This window comes from Myotis myotis, unplaced genomic scaffold, assembly GCF_014108235.1.
Source record: "Myotis myotis isolate mMyoMyo1 unplaced genomic scaffold, mMyoMyo1.p scaffold_m19_p_38, whole genome shotgun sequence".
NCBI lineage: Eukaryota > Metazoa > Chordata > Mammalia > Chiroptera > Vespertilionidae > Myotis > Myotis myotis.
Window position 1 is genome coordinate 782,866 of NW_023416344.1, and position 23,249 is coordinate 806,114.

At 59.4% G+C, this 23,249-nt stretch overlaps 2 protein-coding genes across 5 annotated transcripts in view; both read right to left on the reverse strand.

Moving 5' to 3' along the window:
* The window catches only part of PLEC (plectin), a 55,225-nt gene extending 41,418 nt beyond the window's left edge, over positions 1-13,807 (reverse strand). For 2 of the 4 annotated variants that reach the window (XM_036303766.1, XM_036303765.1), the window contains exons 1-2: positions 13,669-13,807; positions 12,203-12,401 (exon numbers count right to left, since the gene is read on the reverse strand). In XM_036303766.1, the coding sequence (XP_036159659.1) occupies positions 12,203-12,398 (196 nt within the window). In that variant the 5' untranslated portion in view covers positions 12,399-12,401; positions 13,669-13,807. Of the gene's footprint in view, positions 1-8,101; positions 8,202-12,202; positions 12,402-13,668 lie in introns of those variants that run through there. The other 2 variants (XM_036303771.1, XM_036303772.1) reach the window with 2 other exon arrangements.
* Positions 13,808-14,102: 295 nt separating this feature from the next.
* On the reverse strand, positions 14,103-22,923 carry PARP10 (poly(ADP-ribose) polymerase family member 10). Its single transcript, XM_036303781.1, has 12 exons — positions 22,748-22,923; positions 22,119-22,166; positions 21,804-21,985; positions 21,471-21,725; positions 21,159-21,395; positions 20,472-21,076; positions 20,137-20,358; positions 19,917-20,013; positions 19,078-19,719; positions 18,843-18,976; positions 14,844-15,018; positions 14,103-14,743 (listed from the first exon to the last, which is right to left on the reverse strand). The coding sequence occupies exons 3-12, from the start codon at positions 21,976-21,978 to the stop codon at positions 14,397-14,399; spliced, it is 2,889 nt and encodes a 962-aa protein (XP_036159674.1). The 5' UTR covers positions 21,979-21,985; positions 22,119-22,166; positions 22,748-22,923; the 3' UTR covers positions 14,103-14,396.
* Positions 22,924-23,249: the final 326 nt, after the last annotated feature.

Here is a 23,249-nt window from a genome sequence, read left to right on the forward strand (position 1 = left end):
TTCTCTCATCATTGACGTCTCCATCTCTCTCTCCCTCTCCCTTCGTCTCTGAAACCAATAAAAATATTTTTTAAAAGTTATCTTTGCCTTAAGCAGGCCCTGTTCTTAAATTTTTATCATATTTAATTACAAAATTACAAATATATTAAGTTATATGACAAAACACTGTGCATATTTTTTTAAATCCTTACCTGAGGATATGTTTATTGATTTTTGAGAGAGAGAGGAAGGAAGAGGGAGAAAGAGAGATACATCAATGTGAGAAACATTGATCAGTTGCCTCCCATACGTGCCCCAATGGGGGATCAAACCCACAACCTAGCTTTGTGCCCCCACTGAGATCCAAACCCTCAACCTTTTGGTGCAAAGGATGATGCTCCAACCAACTGAGCCACCTGGCCAGGGCACAATGTGCACATTTTTAAAAAACAACAAACAGCCAGGCCAGTGTGGCTCAGTGGTTGAGTGTCGACCTGTGAACCAGGAGGTCACAATTCCATTTCTGGTCAGGGCACATGCCTGGCTTGCGGGCTCAATCCCCAGTATGGGGCATGCAGGAGGCAGCCAATCAATTATTCTCTTTCATCATTGATGTTTCTCTCTCCTTTTTCCTTCCTCTCTGAAATCAATTTAAAAAAAAAAAAGATGTGGAAGTTTTACAGAACATCAACCAAACCAGTGCAGGGTGAGTTGGGGAGGGCATTGAATGGTGGCCCCCGAAAGGTAAGTTCACATCTAAACCCCTGGTACCTGTGACTGTGATCTTATTTGGAAACTAGTGGCCCGGTGTACAAATTCATGCACATTGAAAGGCAATTAGAAGAAATGTTTTAATATCACTATTCGCCCTTTCTCTACAATAGAAGTGTCAACCAAATTCACGATCGACAATGACAGAAACACATGGTACGATTGGTGCCAGCGAGAGCTTTATATGTATCATGCATGTGCGAGTCAACTTAGCCTTTTACAGATATAGAATAAACTTGCTTAATTAGACCTGCTATCTGATGTAGCTAAACTTTTTCCAGCCCAGTGAAGCACCCCAATTTGTCTTTCAGGTAATTGTCAGCAACACAGCAGTAAATATCAACACGAAGCAGATTATTATTGTAGATCACGCAGGGAGAACCAAGGGTAAAATATTTAACTGCAGCCGCGTTTGACTATATTCTGCGCAGTGAGAAAACCTGAAGTCATTTTCAAGGCCCACCATTTCTTACTTCTTTTCAGTTGGGTCAAGTTTCTAAACTTTCTAAATCTGTTTTCCGGCTAATGAAAAGAAAATAGGATTCCACCGAGTCTCCTGTCTACCTACTTCAGGACTTCTGTGAGGATCAAATGAGATGAGGCACGGGAAAACGCTTCACAGACATTTGGTGAAAGTGTAAAATGTTTGCACCTGGCTGTAAAGCAAATCGTGTTCCTGGGCTGAAGAAACTCCAAGGAGGCTAGTTGTCGCTAGGGAGAGGAAGCCGGGTGTTGCTATGTGACATCATTACCCTGTGCCCACAGCAACCGTTTCCGGGCTGGACTGGGCTGTGGGCTGCATTTTGCGCCATGGGGTCTTGGCAGTGTTGGCTGCAATTTGGTGGGGTGTCACTTGGGGGTGGTGGCGGGGCCTGTGTCCCACTTGGGGAAAGCTGAGTGTTGGTTTGTGGGTGCCAGTTCCATGGTGCCAGTGCATGTCACGGCAGCTCCTGCATTGAGTGTCTGCCCCCTGGTGGTCAGTGTGCATCACAGTGACCAGTCAGATGGTTGGACAATTAGCATGTTAGCCTTTTATATATAGAGATAGGAGCTTTGCAACTGTAATTACAAATCTCGGGCGATCGCCCTGGATTGGTCAGCGGGCTCTAAATCTCATGACGTGTGTCCTCATAAGACAGAGAAGAGGAGACACACAGGGAAGCCATGTGAAGATGGGGGTAGAGATTGTAGGCAACACACCAAGGAATGCCAAGGGCCCCCAGGAGCCTGAGAGGCCGGAAAGGTTCTAGAGCAGCGGTTCTCAACCTGTGGGTCGCGACCCCTTTGGCGGTCGAACGACCCTTTCACAGGGGTCGCCTAAGACCATCCTGCATATCAGATATTTACATTATGATTCATAACAGTAACAACATTACAGTTATGAAGGAGCAATGAACATAATTCTATGGTTGGGTCACAACATGAGGAGCTGTATTTAAAGGGCCAGAAGGTTGAGGGCCACTGTTCTAGAGCCTTCTGAGAAAGCACAGCCCTGCCGACACCTTGGTTTTGGACTCTGGCCTCCCGAGCCGTGAGAGAATCCGTTTCTGTTGTCTTAGCCCGTGTCACTCTGTTACGCAGCCCGGGAACACAGCTCAGGGGTGAGTCCTGTGGTGACAGCAACAGTGAGGCCCATTGTATCTCTGGATACTTAATCCCCTGCCTGTTTCATGAGCTTCCCATGTAGTCATTCATTTACTCAGAAAAAGAACAAAGATACGTTTCAAAAGGTCAGCATGCACACTCATGTGAAAAGGAAGAAGAGAATAAAGATGATAGTGGCCTCGTGCTCAAGGACACCTGCTGGGGACACCACCCTCAGCTTTCCACCAGCTGCCCCCCGACCCCTGCGGTCCAGAACTTCCAGAACCCAGCTGTCCCCCCAGCCCCACTGTCCTTCTAGGTCCCTCCTCTCCTGCCGCTTCGGCCCTGGACCTGCCCACCCCAGGAGCCAGAGTAGGCAGCAGGTGCCTGCCCTCTTCCTGGCCCAGGTCCCTTTGCCCAAGCTCCCTACACGAGAGGGAGGTGAAGGTGCGCAGGCCCTGCAGGCTAGCATCCCAAGTCTTCCCAGGGGGCCTTCCTCACCTCACCTAGAACACTTCCTGGCTCCCCCTCCACCCAGCCCACCAGCACCCATGGCCCCACCAGCACCCATGGCCCACCAGGCACCCAACCCTGCACCTCCCTGCCCCCTGTGGGCCTGCCCTTGGCCCCAGGCCGTGGTGTGTCTAGGCACCTGGGCCGCCTGCACCGTCCCTCCCTGGCCTCCTTGCGTCCCTTCCCACAGCACTCAGATCCCGGCCCCTGCTCCCAGCTCCCTCGGGCTCCTCCATGGAAAAGACTGAAGGTGGACCCTACCTCCTACCACACGCAATTATTAATTCAAAATGGAGCAAATGCCTAAACACAGGAGCTAAAACTATAAAACTCTTGAAAGAAAACAGGCGTAAATCCTCATGACTTTGGAATAGGCAACAAAACCTAAAGCACTAGCAACCAAGAAAACAAAAAATAGATAAAGTGGGCTCGCCATAATGAAACACTGCGAAGGACAATCAGGAAAGTGAAAACACAGCCAATCAGGAAAGTGAAAACACAGCCGATGGCATCAGATAACAGTTTTACAAATCAACTATCTGATCAGGGGCTCGAATCAGGAATCCGTAAAGGGCACTCACAATCTAATCATGCACAGATAAAACCCCAATTTAAAAATGGACAAAGGATCCGGCAGGTGTGGCTCAGGGGTTAAGCGTCGACCTATGAACCAGGAGGTCATGGTTGGATTCCTGGTCGGGGCGGGGCACATGCCCAGTGGCGGGCTCCATCCCCAGTGTGGGGCGTGCAGGAGGCAGCCGATGGACGACTCTCTCTCATCATGGATGTTTCTCTCTCTCTCTCCCTCTCCATTCCTCTCTGAAATTAATAAAAATATATTTCCTAAAAATGGAAAAAGGATCTGGACAAAGGTTTCTCCAAAGAAGACACAGGACGGCCAGTGAGCTCGAGAAGGCGCGTGGCCGACCAGGCATCGGGCAGCACAAATGAGAACCAGCACCCGGCCCACTTCACACCCACTCGACTGGATGTCCACAGTCAACAAGGCAGATAGTGCTGAGTGCGGGTGAGGCTCCCGGGGCGCAGGGGGTGCAGTGCTTGGAGACCGACCTGGCAGTTCTCCACGCAGCTAAAGATAGAACGACCCCTGACCCAGCAATTCCACTCCTTGGTGTCTGTCCAGGAGAGATGAAGACCATAAAGATTTACGGAAGCACAGCAACTCACACACAAGGTCCACGGCAGCACTGCTCAGACCAGCCACAAGGTGGAAACCACCCAAATATCCATCAAGTGTCATCTATTAAGTGTATGATGGCATCACATCAAAACAACCCACAAAACTACAGCCCTGGCCGGTGTGGCTCAGTGGATAGAACGTCGGCCTGCGGACCGAAGGGTCCAGGTTCAGTTCTGGTCAAGGGCACGTACCTCGGCTGCAGGCTCCTCCCCGGCCCAGGCCCTGGTCAGGGTCGTGCAGGAGCCAACCAGGCGATGTGTCTCTCTCACATCAATGTCTCTCTCTGTCTTTCCCTCTCTCTTCCACTCTCTCTAAAAATCAATGGAAAAATATCCTCGGGTGAGGATTAACCAGCAAGCAAACAAAACAAAAAACACTACAAGCCTCCGTTTCTTTATGGCTGAGTAACGCTAACCAACACCCAGTTGGCGGGGAAAATGGTGCCGACAGAGGCGCTCGGTGCTGGGTGGCCACAGCCTCAATGAGTAAAGAAAAAGCACTACCCGTGGCCACGGTGAAGGAGGGACACCTGTACCTGAACTGTCCCGTCCGGACCAGCACGTGGGACTGAAGCAGATCAGGGTTTGCCCAGCGTCAGGTGATGTCAACAGTCTATTAATATGCTAAACACCACCGGACTCATATCCTCCCTCCCTCCTTCTCTCTCTCCCTCTCTCTCTCTCTCTCTCTCTCACACACACACACACACACACACACACACACACACACACACTGTGGTCCCCGCAGCCAGTGGGACTGGGGGCCGGAGTTGTGACGCTGTGACTTGAACCGTTTTTCTGGACAGACTCCCATAGCGCTTGCTGTTCTGCGGGTTCTGAGCACCGTTCACTTCTGACAATAAACACAGGCCAAAAGCCCTCTCCCAAGAGCAACAGTTACCTGCCAGCCTCTGCTCCTGCCAACTGAGCTCTGGCCCCCAAAGATGACGGCATGGCACCCCCCCCCCATGGGAGCACCCTGCACATGCCGGCTGCGGGCTTAGGGCTGGTGCCAGGGACACAGATAACTGAGCTCAGAGTCCAGAACAGGACAGGGCGAGACATACAAGGAGGGTGCCTGGCACAATGGCCTGGGGCCTGCCAGGGAGGTGGGGGAGCCTCTTCAGCTAAGCTTTACTTATCTATTTATTTAATATCTTTATTAACTTCAGAGAGGAAGGGAGGAGAGAGAGAAACATCAATGATGAGAGACAATCATGGATGGATTGCCTCCTGCACGCCCCACGCTGGGGATCAAGCCATCAACCTGGGCATGTGCCCTGACCAGGAATCTACTGTGACCTCCCGGTTCATAGGTCGATGCTAACCACTGAGCGCGCCGGCCGGCCGGGGCACCTTCAGCTGAGCTCTAAAGAAAGTCAGACATGCCCTGCAGACAGGCTGACACTAGCGACCTCCTGCTGACCTCTATCCAGCCTCACCTTCTGCGGCCCCGCCTCCAGTCTGATCCACACTGAACTGTCACCCTGCTCCCAGCCCCGAGGGGACACCTTTAAGTCTCTCCCTGGCTTCCCAGGCCCTCCAGGCCGGCCCCGACCCCACCCTCCACTGCACCTCACGCCCTGACCCCAGGAGAGGCCCCTGGCCCTGTGCACACAGCACCCCTTGAAGGGGAGGCTCCTTCTGCAGACACCCCTCCCACATTCACCTGCTCACCTCAAACCCTCCCCTGCCCTGCACCCCTGCCCCCCACCCCCCACCCCCAGCCTTGTCAGGCTCCCTGGTGCAGCAGGCCAGGCTCTGGGGACCTGAGAGGCAGGATGCCCCTTGCAGCTGGGCTGGCGGGGGACACCCACCCAGGGGCGGCAGCCCCATAGGAATTTGCCCTGGAGAAAAGGCAAGGAGGGTGGGGAGGGGCAAGGGGCTCTGGCTGGCAGGAAACCAAGAATGTTCTGGGAGGATCAGTGACTGCTGGGAGATGGAATGCCCTGGGATTCCCAGGGCTGAGCCCGGGATGGTGACGTGTCCAGGGTGGGGCCTAAAGGGTGGGGGGGGGTCACTGGGGTGAGAGGCTAGAGGCTGACCTTTGGAGGGAAGAACAGAAGTTGAGTCTGGTGAGTAAGAACAGGGGACGGTGAGGAGGGGGTGACTGCCATTGGGGGGAACAGGCCAGGGGGCAGAAGCCAGGGCCCTTCATGGGCCAACGAAGGACAACGAGTGGGCGTGCAGGGCTGGCAGAAGGCAGAGCCAGCACAGGAAAGGGGCTCCTCCACACCCCAGCCCCGGGCAGTCACTAGCCGGTTGACCTCAGGGGCCGTGCGCACCCTCCCCTGCTCCCAGGGGCCACCCTGCACCTCCAGGGAGAGGGGGACCAAGGTCTCAGGCCTCTAGTAGGTCCCACGGGCTCACAACGGTCAGCCATGGGCCGGGAGCCTCGCCACCTCCAGCCTCCTCTAGGCCACTCCTGGAGCTCAGCCGTGGCCCTGGCATGACCACAGGCACCGGCCCAGCCGCTCACCTAGTCCCTGGGCTCAAGCCAGGAGCAGAGCAGACTTGGGGGTGCCTGTTACGCCCCAGAAGGTCTCCCAACTCCTGCACCAGACACCCCCGGCTGCATGGGGACCCCCAGCACCTCTTCTCCTGCTTGGCAACTCTCAGCCACCCTCAGGCTAGGGCCACACGGGGCACTGCCCCATGATTCCAGCAAGTTCCCTGCAGGCAGGTGCCCAGGCACCCGCAGACAGGAGGGACAGGCTAAGTCACCCACAAGCCCAGGAAGGGACCATGGGCCAAGGCAGCCCCGTGTGTCCAACACCAACCCTGGCGACCGAGACGGAAAGCCCCAGGCCCATCACAGCTCACTCCTGGGAGGCGTTCGGGCCAGGACAGGCTCTGGATGGAACCACATGCAAGCCCGAACCTGACCCGTCCGAGGATTTCGAATAAAGCCTGTGTATACAGTTAGGTGTCCCCGCGTTCAACAGAGTGGCCAGTTCAGAACCAGCTCTGTCCAGGGTTTGTCAGGAGAGCTGTGCCCTGCCCTGCACCTGCCCCGGGTGCACCCTCCCTCCCTGCGGGTGTCATGGTCAGACTCCGAGCCCCTTGTCACAGGAGGGTCCTACCTGGCCCAGGTGAACTGGCCACAAGGAGAACCTCACAGCACATCCATCCCACTCAGGACCCAACGAAAGCTATTGGCGAAGGGCCCCCACCCCCAGCCCCACCCCCACCCTCCCCGCAGCAGAGATGAGCCCTGGGCCCAGAGGCACCTCCCGCCTGGGCCGTGTCAGTGGGTGCAGAGCAGTTCCACAGGCTCCAGGCAAAACCCCAGAGGAGCTCTCCCTGAGCTGCCCTTGCCCTTGGGGCAGAGCCAGCAGAACCAGCCGCGTGGAGCTGGAGCCCGCTCTGGTCGGCCATCCCCAGGGCCCCTCCCTCCCCCTCTCCAGGGGCTCATTCCCAGACCCCTAAGCCTGGGGGCCGGCAGGGACCCGGCCCGGGCTGCAGGCAGCTGACAGCAGTTTGGATCTCGCGGGTCCAGAGGGGTCCGGGGTCATGGAGACAAAAGCCATAATGCGGTTCCTCCCCCGAGGAAAGGGGGCTGCCCGGACTTCCCCAGCCCACAGCGGCCACGGCAGGCAGAGGGGCGTGACAAGGGTCCCTGCCAAGGGAGGAAGGCGGCCTGGGCGCTGCCCGTTTGGGAGGTGAGGAGAGGCCACAGCTATGCGACCCACTGCCAGGCGGTGGCAGCCGCCCCTGCCCCATGTGGGAGGCTCCGGCTGAGGGGCAGGCACAGCACAGCCCGGACCCACGTGCCCGCTGAGCATGGGCTCGGGACGTGGACACCGGCCGGGAGGAGCCCCCGCCGCGCGGCCCACCCCACCTACCGCGCGGCGCGATGCCCTATTAAGGGCATGACAGCGGGGGCTGCGCGGAGCTCGCCGGCCTCTTCCCGGGCGCGGGGCGCGGGGCGCGGGCTGCGGGGCCGAGCGGGGCGGACAGGGGACGGGGCTCTGTCCGGCCGCCATGTGGAGCCGCCGCGGACAGGGTGTCCGAGGCCAGGCTGACCGGCTGGCGGGCCCGCCGGCGCGCGTACCTTTGTACCTCTCCCGCACCTCCTCGTAGGCCTGGACGAAGTCCTGCTCGTCGGGCGGCGGGCCGGGCGGCAGCGGGGCGGCCATGCGGGCGGCGGGCGCGGGACGCGGCTGGGCGCTGCGACGCGGAGGGAACCTCCAGCCCTCGGCGGCCACTCTGTCCCCGCGGCCGCCGGCGCCGCTTAAAGTGTCCGCCCCCGCCCCCCCCCGCACCCAGGATGCCCCACGGGCGGGGCGGGGCGGGGCCAGGGGCCGCCGGGCCCAGGGGAGCTGCGGCCACCCGCCGAGCGACTACGGGGCTGGCGCGGCTGGACCGGGCTCCGCGGGCTCCACGCTCTGCCCCACGGCGCGTCCTGGCCTCCTGGCCGGGTCGGGGCGCCAACAGCCTGAATTCTCCCGTCGGGTCCGGCTCCCAGCCCCTGGCAGCCCCGCCCTCTCCAGCCCCGACCTCTCCGTAACCCCGTGGGATCCGGCTACTTCACCTGATCACCCGGGCACCCTCCCTTCTCCCCCTCCGCCTCCACTAAGAACCCCTCCCTCGCAACGTTGGACCTGGAATTGGTATCAACATAGAAAGGGCTCAGCCCTGGCCGGTGGGCTCAGTGGTTAGAGCGCAGGACTGCGGAATGAAGGGTCCCGGTTCGATTTCCGATCAGGGCACATGCGAGGGTTGCGGGCTGGGTCCCCAGTGGGGGGCGTCTCAATCGGTGAGTCTCATCATTGATGTTTCTGTCTCTCCCTCTCCCTTCCTCTCTGAACTCAATAAACATATATTTTAAAAAATAATAATAATAAAATTAAAAACCCGGCTTGAGCCCTAGCTGGTGTTGCTCAATGGATAGAGCGCTTGGCCTGCCTAGTGAAGGGTCCGGGTTGGATTCCAGTCAAGGGCACATGGCCGGGTTGTGCGCTGGATCCCCAGTAGGGGGCGTGCAGGAGGCAGCCAATACATATTTCTCTCTCATTGATGTTTCTACCTCTCCCTCTCCATCAATAAAAACATACTAGGGCCAAAACCGGTTTGGCTCAGTGGATAGAGCGTCCGCCTGTGGACTGAAAGGTCCCAGGTTCGATTCCGGTCAAGGGCATGTACCTGGGTTGTGGGCACATCCCCAGTAGGAGGTGTGCAGGAGGCAGCTGATCGATGTTTCTCTCTCATCGATGTTTCTAACTCTCTATCTCTCTCCCTTCCTCTCTGTAAAAAATCAATAAAATATATTAAAAAAAAAACATACTAGGTATACTGGTTAACAATGCGGATTTTTTTCAATAGATGGAGTTATACATATGTTAATATATATGCGATTTGATATGTATGCTATTTTGTTGTATTGACAACAAGCTTCAAAACTTCATATGGCAAATTTTCTGAAGGTGTTATCATAGATATTTTGGAAAACATATACTTAGCTTAATAAAATTTATGATGATACATGTAAAGGGTCTTTCGGTTGGCTGGGATGCTTGTTACCCTCAGGCTTTTCCTCGTCTAGTAGTAGACATTTTCTGTTCCTAAAGAATGTTGGCTTAATATTATTACTTTTGTTCCTGATATGTAAATGTTATACTAGATGCAGAAAAACAAAACTTGACAAACAGCAAAGAGACTCGGATCATGGTGGCTCAAAAATTAGAAATGACCCAGAATACTTTTTAACAAGGACGTATAGGACCTGACTGCCTCCCATTTACCTGCCCTTTTTGAATAATAAAAATTCGACCTTAAATGCCATCTAAGGTTATGGTCTTGCCCCATCCCCAGTGGTCCACCTGTTCAGCAAGACATGCTGACACTGAGACATCCTAGGAATGAGCCTTCCTAGCACCGTGGGACTCCATTATCCAACCAAAAGGTTGGTCATCAATGCAGCCTTTGGATTGATTTCTGACCAAAAGGGGGATGTGTGGACGAAAGGGGCCACATGCTGACCTGACAGCTCAGGGGAGTCCTGCATGGCAGTCTTGCAAACTCAGAGACCTAAGGATGGTCTGAATTTAAACTTTAACTACAGCAGTGATGGTGGGCAGTTACGTCCTAGGCCAGTATCTTCACTGACAAGGTCAACCTTTATCTTAACTGAGCCTGTCTGTCTTTTTGCATCTATGATAACATACCCTTGAAATGTCTGGGTAACTTGTAACTTCCCTTTTTCTGGAGCCCCTGGGGCACAACCAAATGTGCTGGGTGCCAGGACAGATGCCACAAATTCCTCCATTATCATGTTAATTGATCCTGCACCCACCTATGTATGTGCCCATCATTTTACTTTTTATACAATCCCAGGGGTTTCCCCCTTTGCTTTATCCCTCCTCCTTAATCTATCACCAATGAATTTCATGTAACCCACCTACGTCCCTCCTTTGATTGCAATTGTATAAATACAAATTTAACCCCGCCATTCTCCGGAGCATTATCACAATTTGTTGAGGTTCTGCTTCCCGGCATATGTCGACAGTTTGGCTCAAATAAACTCACAAAAATTCAAAAAAATAAAGAAAAGTTGAATTTCGTGCCAAAAAAAGAGCATTTGTGAGAAGTTTTAATTCATTACTTTATTTTGAAGAAAAGAGCTGCTGAAAGTGATCGTATACTTCGGGAAGCTTATGGTGAACGTGCTCCATCTCAAGATACTCATGAACGCTGTCTGATTTAAATGCTTTAAAAGTGATGATTTCGATGTGAAAGACAAAGAACGTCCAGGTCAACCGAAAAAGTTTGAAGACCAACAATGACAAGCATTATTGGATGAAGATGCGTGTCAAACTCAAAAACAACTTGCAGAAAGATTAAACGTTGCTCAGCAAACAATTTCCGATCTTTTACAAGCAACGGGAACGATTTTAAAGGAAGGAAAGTGGGTGCACATCAATGCTAAGAACATCAGCAGGCAATGCCCGAGGCCCTGCCCTGGCCTTGGCTGCTGGGTGCCCACTGCTGGGGCAGGACCACGCGGAGGAAGGCGAGGGTGTGGAAGGACATTCCTGATTTGCTTTCATTTGGGGAAAAAGGGCCTCTTTTTTTGGTTGTTGTTAATCCTCACCCTGAGGATACTTTTCCACTGATTTCTTTTTTTTACGGAGTGGGAAGGAGGGAGGGAAGAGAGGGGGAGGGGATAAAGAGAGCGATCTGGGTTGGTTGCCTCTGAGGCCAGGATGGACCCTTCAACCCTTCAATCAAGGTCTGTGCCCTCGACTGGGAACCCAACCTGCGACCCTTCCGTGTGCTGGTCTCTAACCACTGAGCTCACCACCCAGGGCAGGGACCTCTTTTAAAATCCATATGTGACGCTTGAAAAAAACCTGTCAGGTCATGGGTCCCCTTCACACCTGCCCCTGGGGATGGGGGTGGGTGGCCAGCCTCCGCCCTGTCCTGCTCCTCTGTGTGTCCACCCCCAAAGTCCCTTGCTGCCCACACCATCCCTGCTCAGCAGCTGGCCACCCAGCCTCTCCCCACACGCCGTGGGCCACCCGCTCAGCCCCCTCAGAGCCAGCCCTGCCCTCCAAAGGCCTCATCATCATCCGGGTCTGAATAGTGGGTGGGGTCAGGACTCCACAGCCTGGCATAGAGACCCTCCACGGGCTCCCCTGTGCCCAGCACATCCTGGGGGGCTTCCAGAACGAGCCACCCACTTCCTCAAGGGAGGGGCCACTGTCCAGCTGCCAGCCTACTCCCCGGGAGGCCTCTACCTGGCTTTTCCATTCTCCTCCCCAGAATGGCCAGGCCCTGGCGCAGGGAGGGGCCCTCCTGTCCTGAGGACTTGCCTCCACCGCCCCTCATGGGGGCAGCCAAGACCAGGGGCCTGGAAGGCAGCTCTGCCCCAGGAACCCAAGAAAGTATCCTCAGGGCATTGGGGCGCTGGGCTGGGTCATGAGGCCTGTGATGGCGCCGCCGCCGAGCAGCTTAACCTCAGGCCCTGTGCAGAGACCGGTGCGGCCAGTAGGTGGCGCTGTGCTGCCTGCAATCGCGGGGACTGGAGGGCCCTCTCTGACCCGCAGGCCTCACCTGTCCTTCCAGCCCCTACACCTGCACGCAGCGCAGCGCTCCGCAGCGGCGAGGGCAACCAGCCAGCGCTTAGAAACGGGAGGACGAGGCCTTCGCTTACCTGCGATTCGGATGACTGCCCGCTCAGCTGGGTCCAGGACGCTGCCATTGCCCGCCGAGCCGCCTCCGCTGCGCCGGCTCCGCTGCGTCTTGCCCAGGTTCCAGGGCAGGGTGTCCCCGGGGCTGGGGGAGCCGCTGCCTCCGTTGGAGGAGCCATCCTCGGCCGCTGTCCGCACCTCAAGGTCCTCCCCCGACATGGCCTGCGGGAGAGGGAGCAGGAGGGGGTCACACTGGGGAGACTGCACACCGACCCAGCACCTTCTTCACCTAGACACTGCCCCCCCCCACCCTATCACCTGGACACGGGACCCTGCCCCCCGTGTCCCACTTCATCACACACTGACCCCCACCTTCTCCACCCACCACAGCTGGCCCCACCCCCTCCAGCTCATCCCTCGGACAACACACAGTGACCCCTCCCAAGCACTGACCTCACTGCCTCCAGGCCCTCACTAGGACAGTGCCTCCCCCCACTGCTGCCCCCCTCCTCTTAGTCACCCAAACGCTGACCCCTCTTTGCTGTCACCCAGGAGCTCACACATCAGAGGACACTGACCCCTACCCTTTACCCTGACCAACGGCAGGGGAGGGGTGATTACCTCCACTTGGACACTGACCCCACCCTCCACCGCATCACTCAGACACCCGCCACCACATGCCCACAACCCCACACCTGGCCCCTGTCTCCTTTAATCCTCTGACCACCAGGAAAACCAGGCCATCAGGAAGCACTGACCGCTGCCCCTCCCCTCCAGGCCCGACCCCATCCCCTGGACAATGGCGCTGTACCTCCAAGCTGTCTCAGCCTCTGAGACTCCCCAAGGCCCCACCGCCAGCCCCGCACGCTTCTCCGCAGTGAACTATAAATAGCCGGAGCCGCAGCGGCGTGGGCCCGGGAGCTGGCTGCGGGCTGCGGCAGGGCTGGGAGGGAGCCGGGCCGCCACTCAGCGCCCACCCGAGCATGCACACCCGCACTCGCACCGCCGGCGCTGCCCGAGCGCACGCACACCCACGCGTGCACACTCCAGCTCCCCGTCCCCAAGAGCGCTGGCGTGCGAGGGGTGAATGGGGCTCTGTTCCCGCGGGGGTGGGGTGGCGTGGGGGCACAATGTGGGCTCTGTGCCGCGGCCCTCGGGCTAAGGTATGGGGAGGAGACAGGGGCACCCCAGGGGGCCACTCCGCCCCGCCTCTCCCAGCTCCTCCACCGGCCGCCTGTGCTCCAGCCCCCCGCCCGCACCCTGGGGTCAGCCGGGCCTCCCCAACAATCTTTCCTGTCCACACCCTGGGCACCGCCCGACCAGTTCCGCAGTCTCGGGGCGCAGAGGTGGAGTCCTCCCGAGGGAGGATGGGCCGCCTCGTATCGCCTAGTTCCGGGACGGAGCCCCTCGTTCTGAGGCCGGAGAGCCCCCACCCACCCCGAGGCTCCCGTGAGCCGCGCGCCTCTCCATCGGACCCGGTCATACGTGCCTGGTGGCTCAGCTCAGCGAGGTTCGGCCGCCGCAGCCAGACTGCTGGACCCGGAGAGTCACGGAGGCGGCGCGGGCGGGGCGAGCCCGGAGCCCCGCCCAGGCTCCCAACCGAACGCCGCCTGAGCGATGGGGCGCCCGAGTGCGCGCGGGGCTGGGAGCCCACGGAGGCGGTGGGACTGCAACACGAGCGCGGCTCGGCCTGGGCGGAGCCCCTGTCGCCAGGCACGGCCCCCTCCCCTCGCACACGGGTGGGCCGGTCCGCAAGGAGACGTTGCTGGGGGCGCGTGCGTGACACTAAGGCGACGTGGGGTGCGCCCTGGACCGCCCCAGGGGAGCAGCGGGCTCTGCCCCGGCCCCCGCCCCTAACCGCGCGGAGGTCCCGCCCACCTTTCCAGTGAGGTCGGAAGGACTAGCTGCTCCAGCAGGTCCCTCTGCCTGGTTCCACGTTTATTCAAATAACAGAGTCGCGCTTAAGCGAGGTGTGGCCTCGGCGGAGGGTGTGGGCAGTCAGCCCTCCTCCTGGGCTCTGCTGACCCCTGGTGGCTGGGCGCGGCCCTGAGGGGACCCGCCCCAGCCCTCCGCCCTCCGCGCTGCTCCCCCCGTCCCCGCACCTCGACAGGAGGCAGGGGCGGCTCCGGCAGCAGATCCGTAAGGCTGCGTGCAGCTGGGGCCTGGGGAGAGCAGGAGGCCAGCCGAGCGGGACAGAGCCGAGAGAGACCGCTGGGGTTAGGAGTCCGGGGAGTGGCCCGAGGGCCCAGAGGGGTCCCGAAGGGGAACCCCGGGTATGCGCTCGCACGTGATGAGGTGGGTGGGCAGCGCCTGGGTGTCGTGAAAGATGACAAAGATGCTGGGCTGGCGGAGGCAGTCCACGGCGCTGTCGTAACGCAGGAGCCCGTGGCCCGGGGCGCGCAGAGGGGGCGCCCGCAGCTGGCGATGGCCCTGCCCGAAGTCCCCGGTCAGCACCCGCGCCACAAACACTGCCTTGTGGCCCTCGGCGTCCGGGGGCGAGTAGCGGTCTTGCACGGAGAGGGAGGCGCGCTTGGCGAAGTATACTCCCTGCCCGTAGAGCGTGCCTGCGGGCCAAATGGCTGGGGTCAGGGCCCCCAGGGGACAGAGCCCGCCCCTCCTCCCCCCCCCCCCCCCCGCGCACCCAGGCTTCCCCGGCTGGCTCACCATTACGGCCGCAGAAGCTGCGGTTGAAGCCGTAGGCACAGATTTCGGGGACAGCGGGCACCGACGTGCCGTGGTACAGGACGTGCTCCACCGGCCGCTGCTCGCAGCGCTGCTCCAGGCGCTCTCGGTGCAGCTCGTACTGTTGCTGCAGCAGCGGGTGCAGCACGCGCTCCACCTGCCAGGCGGCCACAGGGTTAGTTGGAGACCCGCCCCACCCTCTGGGCCAAAGGGACAGCGCTGGGGTGGGAAACCAAGAACCCTGTGTTGGCCAGGCCAGCGTGACTCAGTGGAGGAGCGTGGGCCTGTGAACCAGGAGGTCCCGGTTCAATTCCCCGTCAGGGCACATGCCCGGGATGTGGGCTCAATCCCCAGTGTGGGGCGTGCAGGAGGCGGCGGATCCATGAGTCTCTCTCATCATTGATGTTTCCATCTCTCCCCCTCTCTTTTCCTCACTGAAGTCAATAAAAACATATATACATATATACATATATATATATATATATCCTGTGTTGGAGGAGGTCAGGGTCTGGGGAGACCGCAGGGCCAACCTTCCAGGAGGCCCTAGCACTCACCAGCTCTGGGCACCACAGACAGGTTTCTGCAGAGAGGAGCTGAGCCAGGTACCTCCCCGGCGCCAGGACTTCACCCCCAACACCAAGAGACACCCCTGGGCCTCGCGGTGCTGGGAAGACCAGGCGATCAGTCACACCGCCAGCCATGGACGAGCTGCAGCGACCCACACAGTTCATAAGGAAATTCTAACAGTCTCTGCAGGGCGATGCAAAAGATAGCATATCCACAAAACAAAACTAGCGCATGTGAGAAGTACTCTGAAAATTAACGAGTTCTTACATTAAGAATGGAATTGAACTATTACCTGAAAAAGAAAATTTCTAATCCTCACCCGAGGATATTTTTCCATTGACCTTTTTTTTTTAGAGAGAGTGGAAGAGAGAGGGAAAGACAGAGAGAAGCATCGATGTGAGAGAAACATGTCGATTAGTTGCCTCCTGCACGCACCCCGGTCTGCAACCCAAGGTATGTGGCCTTGACCAGAATCGAACCCGGGACCCTTTGGTCCACAGGCCGACGCTCTATCCACACAGCCAAACCGGCTCGGGCTGAAAAACAATTTTTAAAAAACTCTTCTAAAGAATGAAATTGCTGAACGAAATCTAGCGGGGAGGCCAGATAGTAATCAGATCCTGGAGCTAGAGTTAAGGAGGGACTCCGAGTGCAGAGCTGAAGAAAAGAGTGGAAACTGTGAGAGAACGGTGAGGGAGGAGGCTGAGGCCCGTGCGAAGGGAGCTGCACAGGAAGAGGACAGCAGGTGACAGGAGCACGGGAGGTGCGAACGCAGTGCCCCGAGCTGGAGGTGGCGTCTCCAGGTGGGAAGGACCCATGAGATGACAGGACAGTGGGGAAGGACACGTCCCTGCCAGAAACTGTCAACCTTCAAAGCGAAAGACCACTCATTCCCACACACACACCAACGTCAACGCACAAACGGAAAAAGTCTTGCATCCTCACACGGGCGTCTCCCCGGCGATACCGGGCGCTAAGAAACTAAAGAGATTTTTTTTTCAAACTTTCCAGAGCAAACATTTTTAAAGAAAAAGACTAATGTTTTTCCAAGATTCCTGGAAAGAAGACATATTCTGATCCTGAACACTATATGCAGCCACGCTGTTATTGGTGAGGACAAAATCAGGACACGTTAACATAGGCAAGAACCAGCTGTGCTCATTTAAGTGAACAGAAATGTTTAAAAAAACCACAAATGCAACTTTTGTTTGAAAGAATACTTGGCATCAATATCAAATTATAGTTATAAATTACCTCTCATTGTAAAAGGCAAACAAAATTTAAAAGTTCAAGATGGTTACTACCAGGCCCTGGCTGGGTAGCTCAGCTGGTTAGAGAATCATCCAATCCACCAAGGTTGTGGGTTCGGTTCCCCCCCACCCCTCAAATCAGGGCACACACAAGAATCAACCAATAAATGCATGAACAAGTGGAACAACAAACCAAGGTCTCTCTCTCTTCCTGTCTCTCTCAAAATTAATTAAAAAAAAAAAAGATGGTTAGTACCCACTCAAGGACATACTTCTACTGAACAGAAAACAAGATTTGTGCAAGAGGGCCGCCAGGAGCACAAGGAGCGACCCAGCGCCAAGCACAGCACAGAAAAGAATGGAGAGCGCGAGGAAAGCGAAGAGCCGCCCGTCCTTGAACCCTGACGTATCCTCTCTCACACAATCCTGTTTTCATCACTAGGATGCATTTCTCCATGTGCTCTGTGGCTCAATGGTAAAGACATTTTCCATTATCTCTGTATCCATCAACCTGCAGCCCAAGGATGGGGCTTTGTGATGGTTGCAGAATAGACGACAAAGCTCATTTGTCGACCTTGACGACAGAATAAAGATGATGTGTCCGACCACACTGTGCGGTGGACGGCGGAGGAAGTGAGGGCGGGAAGGGGGGCGAGAAACAGTTTCCCAGGGGAAGTGGGGGAGCGGGGCCAGGGGAAGAGACTCAAGTGTACCCTCCAGAGTCACACATGCGGTGCCTGGGAGACGCAAGTGCACGTAACTGACCACACGTGCAGGGAGCCAGGGACGCGGCTGCAGTGTGTCCCTCCCCTCCCCACGCACAGAAGGGACAGCTGCCAGGTGCAGAAGTAGAGGAAATGTACTTGGTCCAAAGGTTAGCGGTCATCTCCAAGAAAGCAGTGGTGGCAGGTGGTGGCAACTGACAGGGCGGGTCTGGGGAAGGCCAGAGGTCCTGTCTCTCTGACCAGCTCCAGGTCTCCCAGGTGCTGGGTCCACCCACACTTTGTGCATCGAGAGTCGAGAGCACCTGGCTGGCATCACTGGCGCATGGGCCCAGCTCTCGCTGTCTCTCCCTTCTCGCCCTCCGTGAGCCTGCCCATGAGCACTCAGCCCTGCCCTCTGCTCCAGCTGCTCCTCCCCCTCCTTCCTCCCATCACCAGCTCCTTCTCAGACTGGATCCTGTCCTCACCGCCGAGTCACCCTCCTCCCCCAGCCCAGCCTCAGCTCCAGCCCTGCCTTCACCCTCACTGCCAGCTGACCAGCCCGGCAGAGCCTCCTCCTGCCCTTCCTTCTGGCCATGCAGATGCCCTGGGCCTCGCCACCCTGCAACACCTGCCCCTCCCCAGCCCTTCCTCAGCCTCTTCTCCCTGCTCTCCTGGGGTTTCCCTCTGGCTCCCATGGGGGTCCCACCCTTTTGTGAGGCGCACCCACGCTCAGAGATGCCTCAGTTAGCAAGTAACACACAGGAGGAGGCGGCGGCCCTGCAGCCAGCCCTCTTCTTCTCTTTGTTTGGTTACCCCGCACCCGAGGCTATTTTCCCATTGATTGTTAGGGAGCGTGGAAGAGAGGGAGTGACAGAGAGAAACATCGATGTGAGAGAGATACATCGATTGATTGCTTCCTGCACAAGCCCTGACCAGCGCCCAGGCGGGGGAGGAGCCTGCAACAAAGATATATGCCCTTGACCACAATCGAACCCGGGACCCTTTGGTCCGTGGGCCAACGCTCTATCCGCTGGGCCACACCGGCCGGTCCAGCCAGCCCTCTTCTTGCTGGAGGGACTGTGAGAGGCAGAAGAGACCCGGAACAGCACGGGCACTCTCTGTGGAGTGAGTAATCCTTGCAACAACCACAAGATGGCATCGCTGGTGAGCTAAGCTGGCAACGCAGGGCCCTGCTCAAGCCTGTCAGGTCTGGGACACAGCCTCCGGCCACCTCTACGCCCTTGTCTGCCCCAACCCAGACTCTGTGAACGGCCCCTGGGCAGGGAATGGTCTGGGAGCCCGTGCTCTTCCCTCCTCCAACAGCTCCCAGCCTGCCCCCTGCCGGGCTCCTGGCCAGCTGACCCTGACAGGCAAAAACGACAGCCCACAGGCTCTGCAAGGCGAAAACGGTGCCAGGAGCCCAGGAGGCCACGGGCTGACAAGACCAGAACTAGACTCACCCGGACGATGCGGATCCTGGTGTGGGCAGAGTCCAGGGTGTCATAGAAAGTCTGCACCACCTCCTGGAACTCAGGACTGTCCTCAGCCAGACACTCCAGCCTGCCCCAGGACCCCTTCGGCCTCTGCTGTGGCCCTGACACATGGGGAGAAAGGAGGTCTGGGCCATGCCCGGGGCACGGGTGGGTTCAGAGAGCTAGCCCGCCCCACCCTCCCCTGTCCCAGGTGCAGGCTCACCGGTGGGGCGCAAAGCCTCCAAAGGACAGGTCAAGCTCTGACCCCGGGGGCCAGCCAGTAGTGCCCTTAGGTGGCGGGCTGCACGGGTGGGCTGGGCCCCAAAGCCACGGAGGACAGCGCGGTCATCGTGAAGGGCAACGCTCACACCGTGGCACCGCTCCAGGCGGGCAAGCAGCTCTGCGGGCAGCGTGTGACCCCGGAGCCCCACTGTCTCCTCCCGGAGGTGCACCTCCAGGGCAGCCCCGAGTGCCCGGTCCAGCTCGTCCATGTCCTGCTCAAAGGCCACATGCACCACCAGCTGGGCTTGGCCACCAGGCCCCCCGCCCAGGAACTCCTCCTCGGCCTCCAGGGGGGTCGGCTCCAGCAGGGAGAGGGCCAGCGCCCGCTGCAACGCAGCAGCTTCCTCCTGCTCAGCCGCTTGGCCCTGCGGCCCCAGGGACCGGTGGAGAGCCAGCTGCAGCGCCGCCTCCTCCTCCAGGTGCTGGGGGCCCCCGGTGCTGGGGGCCACGGGCTCCTCCTCTGGCTGCTCCTCTGGCTGCTCCTCCTCTGGCTGCTCCTCTGGTTCCTCCTCCCCAGGCTCCAGGGGCAGCCAGTCCTCCCCGTCCAGGCCCTCCAGAGTGGCCAGTAGCTCTCGGACCTCCTCTGGGGACAGGGAGAGGCACTGGGTGAGTGGTCCAGCCCAGCCAAGGTGGGGCTGAAGGGTAGGATGCATCGGGGAATAGGTGAAAATGAGGAGCTCGGGGGATATGGGGTCACAAGACAGGTGGGCGTGCAAAGCAAGGCAGAGAGTGAGGTCAAGAAAGGGCCACAGGATGTACTGGTGTCCCAGGGAGCCCTACCGAGGCTCAGGTTCTCCGGGTCACTGACTGTACTGTCGGGGGGCCACGGAGTGTAGGCTTGGCCAGGGAGGGCCTGGAGGGCCTCAGTGGGGTCCACCTGTCAGGAGAGAACTTTAGAGTCTACGGGCCCTCACCCCTCTCTGGCCTCTGAGCAGGGGTGGAGGCGGCGCCGGGCTGAGGAGTGAGGAAAGGGAGGGACAGGCGCAGGCTCCAACGCTACCTCTGCGGGGTCTGTGTCCAGGGCGTCCCCGACCAGGCGCTCGGTCCCGAAGACGCACTGGAACTGAGCCTCCAGCTCCCGGAGCAGGTGCTGCCCCTCGGGGCCCCGCAGGAACCTGGCGCTGCCCGGGTGCTTCAGGCTCAGCACGTGGTAGCTGATGCTGCCCAGCAGACTCTGCAGAAACTCCTCCGCTGCCTGGCACGGGGCCAGGGCTCCACAGAGCTGCAGGACGCGAGGGGTGAGGGGGCAGCTCTCAGGTTCAGGGCACCAGAAAGGTCCCTAGAGCTTCAGGGGGAGAGGGGGCCAAAGGCAAGGAATTGACAAAGGTCACTCACTCGAAAGCCGGTCATATCTGATTCCTCAAGTGGGAAGAGGGCGACATCTCCCAGGCCAGCAAGAAGGTCCTCGTAATAGAGCTGCATGAAGCGCATGGTGCCCGGCTCCATCGACAGCACCATCTCCACAAGCCCCTCCTGCTCCGGGGGCGCCCCCGGCTCCAGGCTCCCTGATCCCACCTGCTCTGGAGGCCCCAGGGCATTCTCCACTGAGCCCACGGGGCCTGGGGACTCTGCAGGCCTGGAGCTGACCGGCTCTGCCTGCCCTGAAGACCCCGGGAGCCCCAGGCTCTCCAGCCCCTCCTGATCCGAGGACCCCACGGCCTGCCCCAGAGACCCGATGGGCTCTGTCCTTAACGGGGCTCCTGATTGGCCTGGTGCCTCCTTAGAGCCCAAGGTCACAGTCCCCACACCCTCCAGTGCCCTCGCTGGCTCTCCAGCCTCCAGAAAGGCATGCTCAGTGGCCCCAGGCCCCAACTCGGCCGAGTGGTCCTCTCCACTGGCGTCCGCAGCAAGCTCCTCGGGCTCTAGGACGTCGTAGTGGGGGACCAGGTTCAGCTCAGAGCCCTGTAGCCGGTGGTCCTGCTGCAGCACCCGCTCGGCCACTTGAGGGAAGGGAGAGGACGGGAGGCCCGTTAGCGGTCCGAGGGATGAGAGGGGTGGGCGGGTGTGCCTAGCCCCACTCACCCTGCCACTGCTGGAAGGAGACCACGGTGCCCAGGGGCCCTGGCAGGCTGCGCAGGCCCACCAGGGGGCCCCCGCCACTCCGGCGCTCATTCTCCAGGTACAGCTGCAGCAGCAGCAGGTCCACGGGGGTAGTGCCCCCCACCACGCGCACCGCTCGGGCCTGGGGCACCTGCGCCAGGGATACCTGGGCCCCCTCCAGGTCCAGGGCCCGAGCCTGCTCCTCCAGCACACGGACTTCTGTGGGGAAGGTGCAAGTTAGCTCAGCTCATCCCCCCCCCCCCCCAGGCACACCTGCCCCCTCCCGTCTCTCACCTGCCTCCGAGAGAGGCTTCGGTAGCTGGACCAGGGCCCGGTCTGGTCGGGGACTGGCCAGGGCACGGCAGGGCTGCTCCGGGTGCCCCGCGGCACGCAGCAGGGCCTGGACATGCTGCTCCAGGCGCTGGGGTGCGGAGCCAGGGGGCAGTCCTTGGAGCAGCAGGCGGGCAGGCGCGCGGGGTGGGGCCGGCCGCAGGCTCAGCCGGGCGCCCTGCAGCACATGCTCCTTCTGGGCCAGGACCCCAGCTGCGTCTGTGGGCAGGGGCGGGGCGGGGTGTCAGGGCTGGTGGCCCACGGTGCCCAGGCTGCCCTTTCCATCAGCCCCCTCACCTGCCGCCTCCTCAAAAGTGAGCACGCCTCCGTGGCCAAGTCTCTGCCAGCTCAGCACAGGGCCCCCCCCAGAGCGTCGGTGGTTCTCAAAGTAGAGTGTGAGCAGCTCATCCGGGATGTCGGGGGGCAGCCCGCTGAGCTCCACTGCCGGCACCCCCTCCTCTGCCTCTGCCATCGCAACCCTGGGCGGGGACCAGCGGGTAGGGTAGCCGCCCCACAGTCCAATCCCACCCCTTCCAACCCCCACCAGCTCCCCTTGCCCCCACAGCCTTCCCGGCACCCCCTTCATCATGGGCAACCCACACCCTCACTTACAGGGCCGGCTGCTGGGGCCGCCCCAAGCCTGCTGTGCAGGCAGAAGTCCTGGTTCAGGAAACAAAAGTGAAACTGTCTGAGGGGAGGAGGAAGGGAGGGGCCTGCAGCTGGCTGGGTGGCTGCCTCCCGCAGGCAAGTCCTCAGGCAGCCGCCCCCCCCCCCCTCAGTCTGAAAAGCCCCAGGGGGCGTGGGCTGGGCATGACCACTCCGCCCAGCCACCAGCCCTTGTCCCACCTGCCACTGACTGGCAGGGTAGGGGGAGTGACCCCTACTGTCCTCCACTCCCATTGGCCTCTCTCTGTGAATCTTCAAATGGCCAATCACCCTTCCTACTAAGTCCACCAGGGGGCTCTGGTCACTGCCCAGACCCAGGGACCTCAGCCTGTGTTCCCCTGCCCCACAGCCTGAGCCGGTGGGTCCCAGGCACGCCCCTAGCTCAGGCTGCTTTCAACTCCCCGTGCCTGCCCCCAAGCCAGCTCCTCGCCCTTTAAACCCAGCAGGTGGCCGGGCCTCACACTAATGCATGTTGAGGGCGAGCAGCTCCCACCCTTGACCTACAAGTGCTTCCCAGCACAGCCTTCCTCTGCCTCCTCGACGCCCTCCTCTGGCTCTCTCCCTGGTCTGTGCACCTGCCCAGTCTTCCCGTCTTCCACCGTCATATTGTTGTCATCATGGCCAACCCCCGAAGGTGCAGGCACTGTGCCTTGCCGCAGCGAATCCTCGTCACAGAAAGGGAGGTGGGGGTGCAGACGGGGCCCGCGGCAGTGCTCACACCCCGGCTTCACCTTGAGAATCCAACTCCCTCTCGCAACAGAGCCCTGCCCCCCACCCCCATGTTCCGTTCCCTCCCAGCCTCTCAAAGAGGTGTGTGCTCACGGCTGTGTGCTCCCTCCCACCTCCCATTTACCCATCAGCCTCCACCCCTGCTGCTCCTCCAGGGGACCTGCGCACCCTGCACGCCCGGCAGCACACCTGGCCTCTTGGCTGCCCCCACCCTGGTCTGAGCCTCCATCATCTCTCTCTGCACCGACCTTCTAAGGGACCTCCCTCTGCCACCCCCACCCACCGCACCGTCCCTCCTCCACGGGGCAGGCAGAGCCAGCCTTGGGAGGCGGCACCCACAGCTGCTGC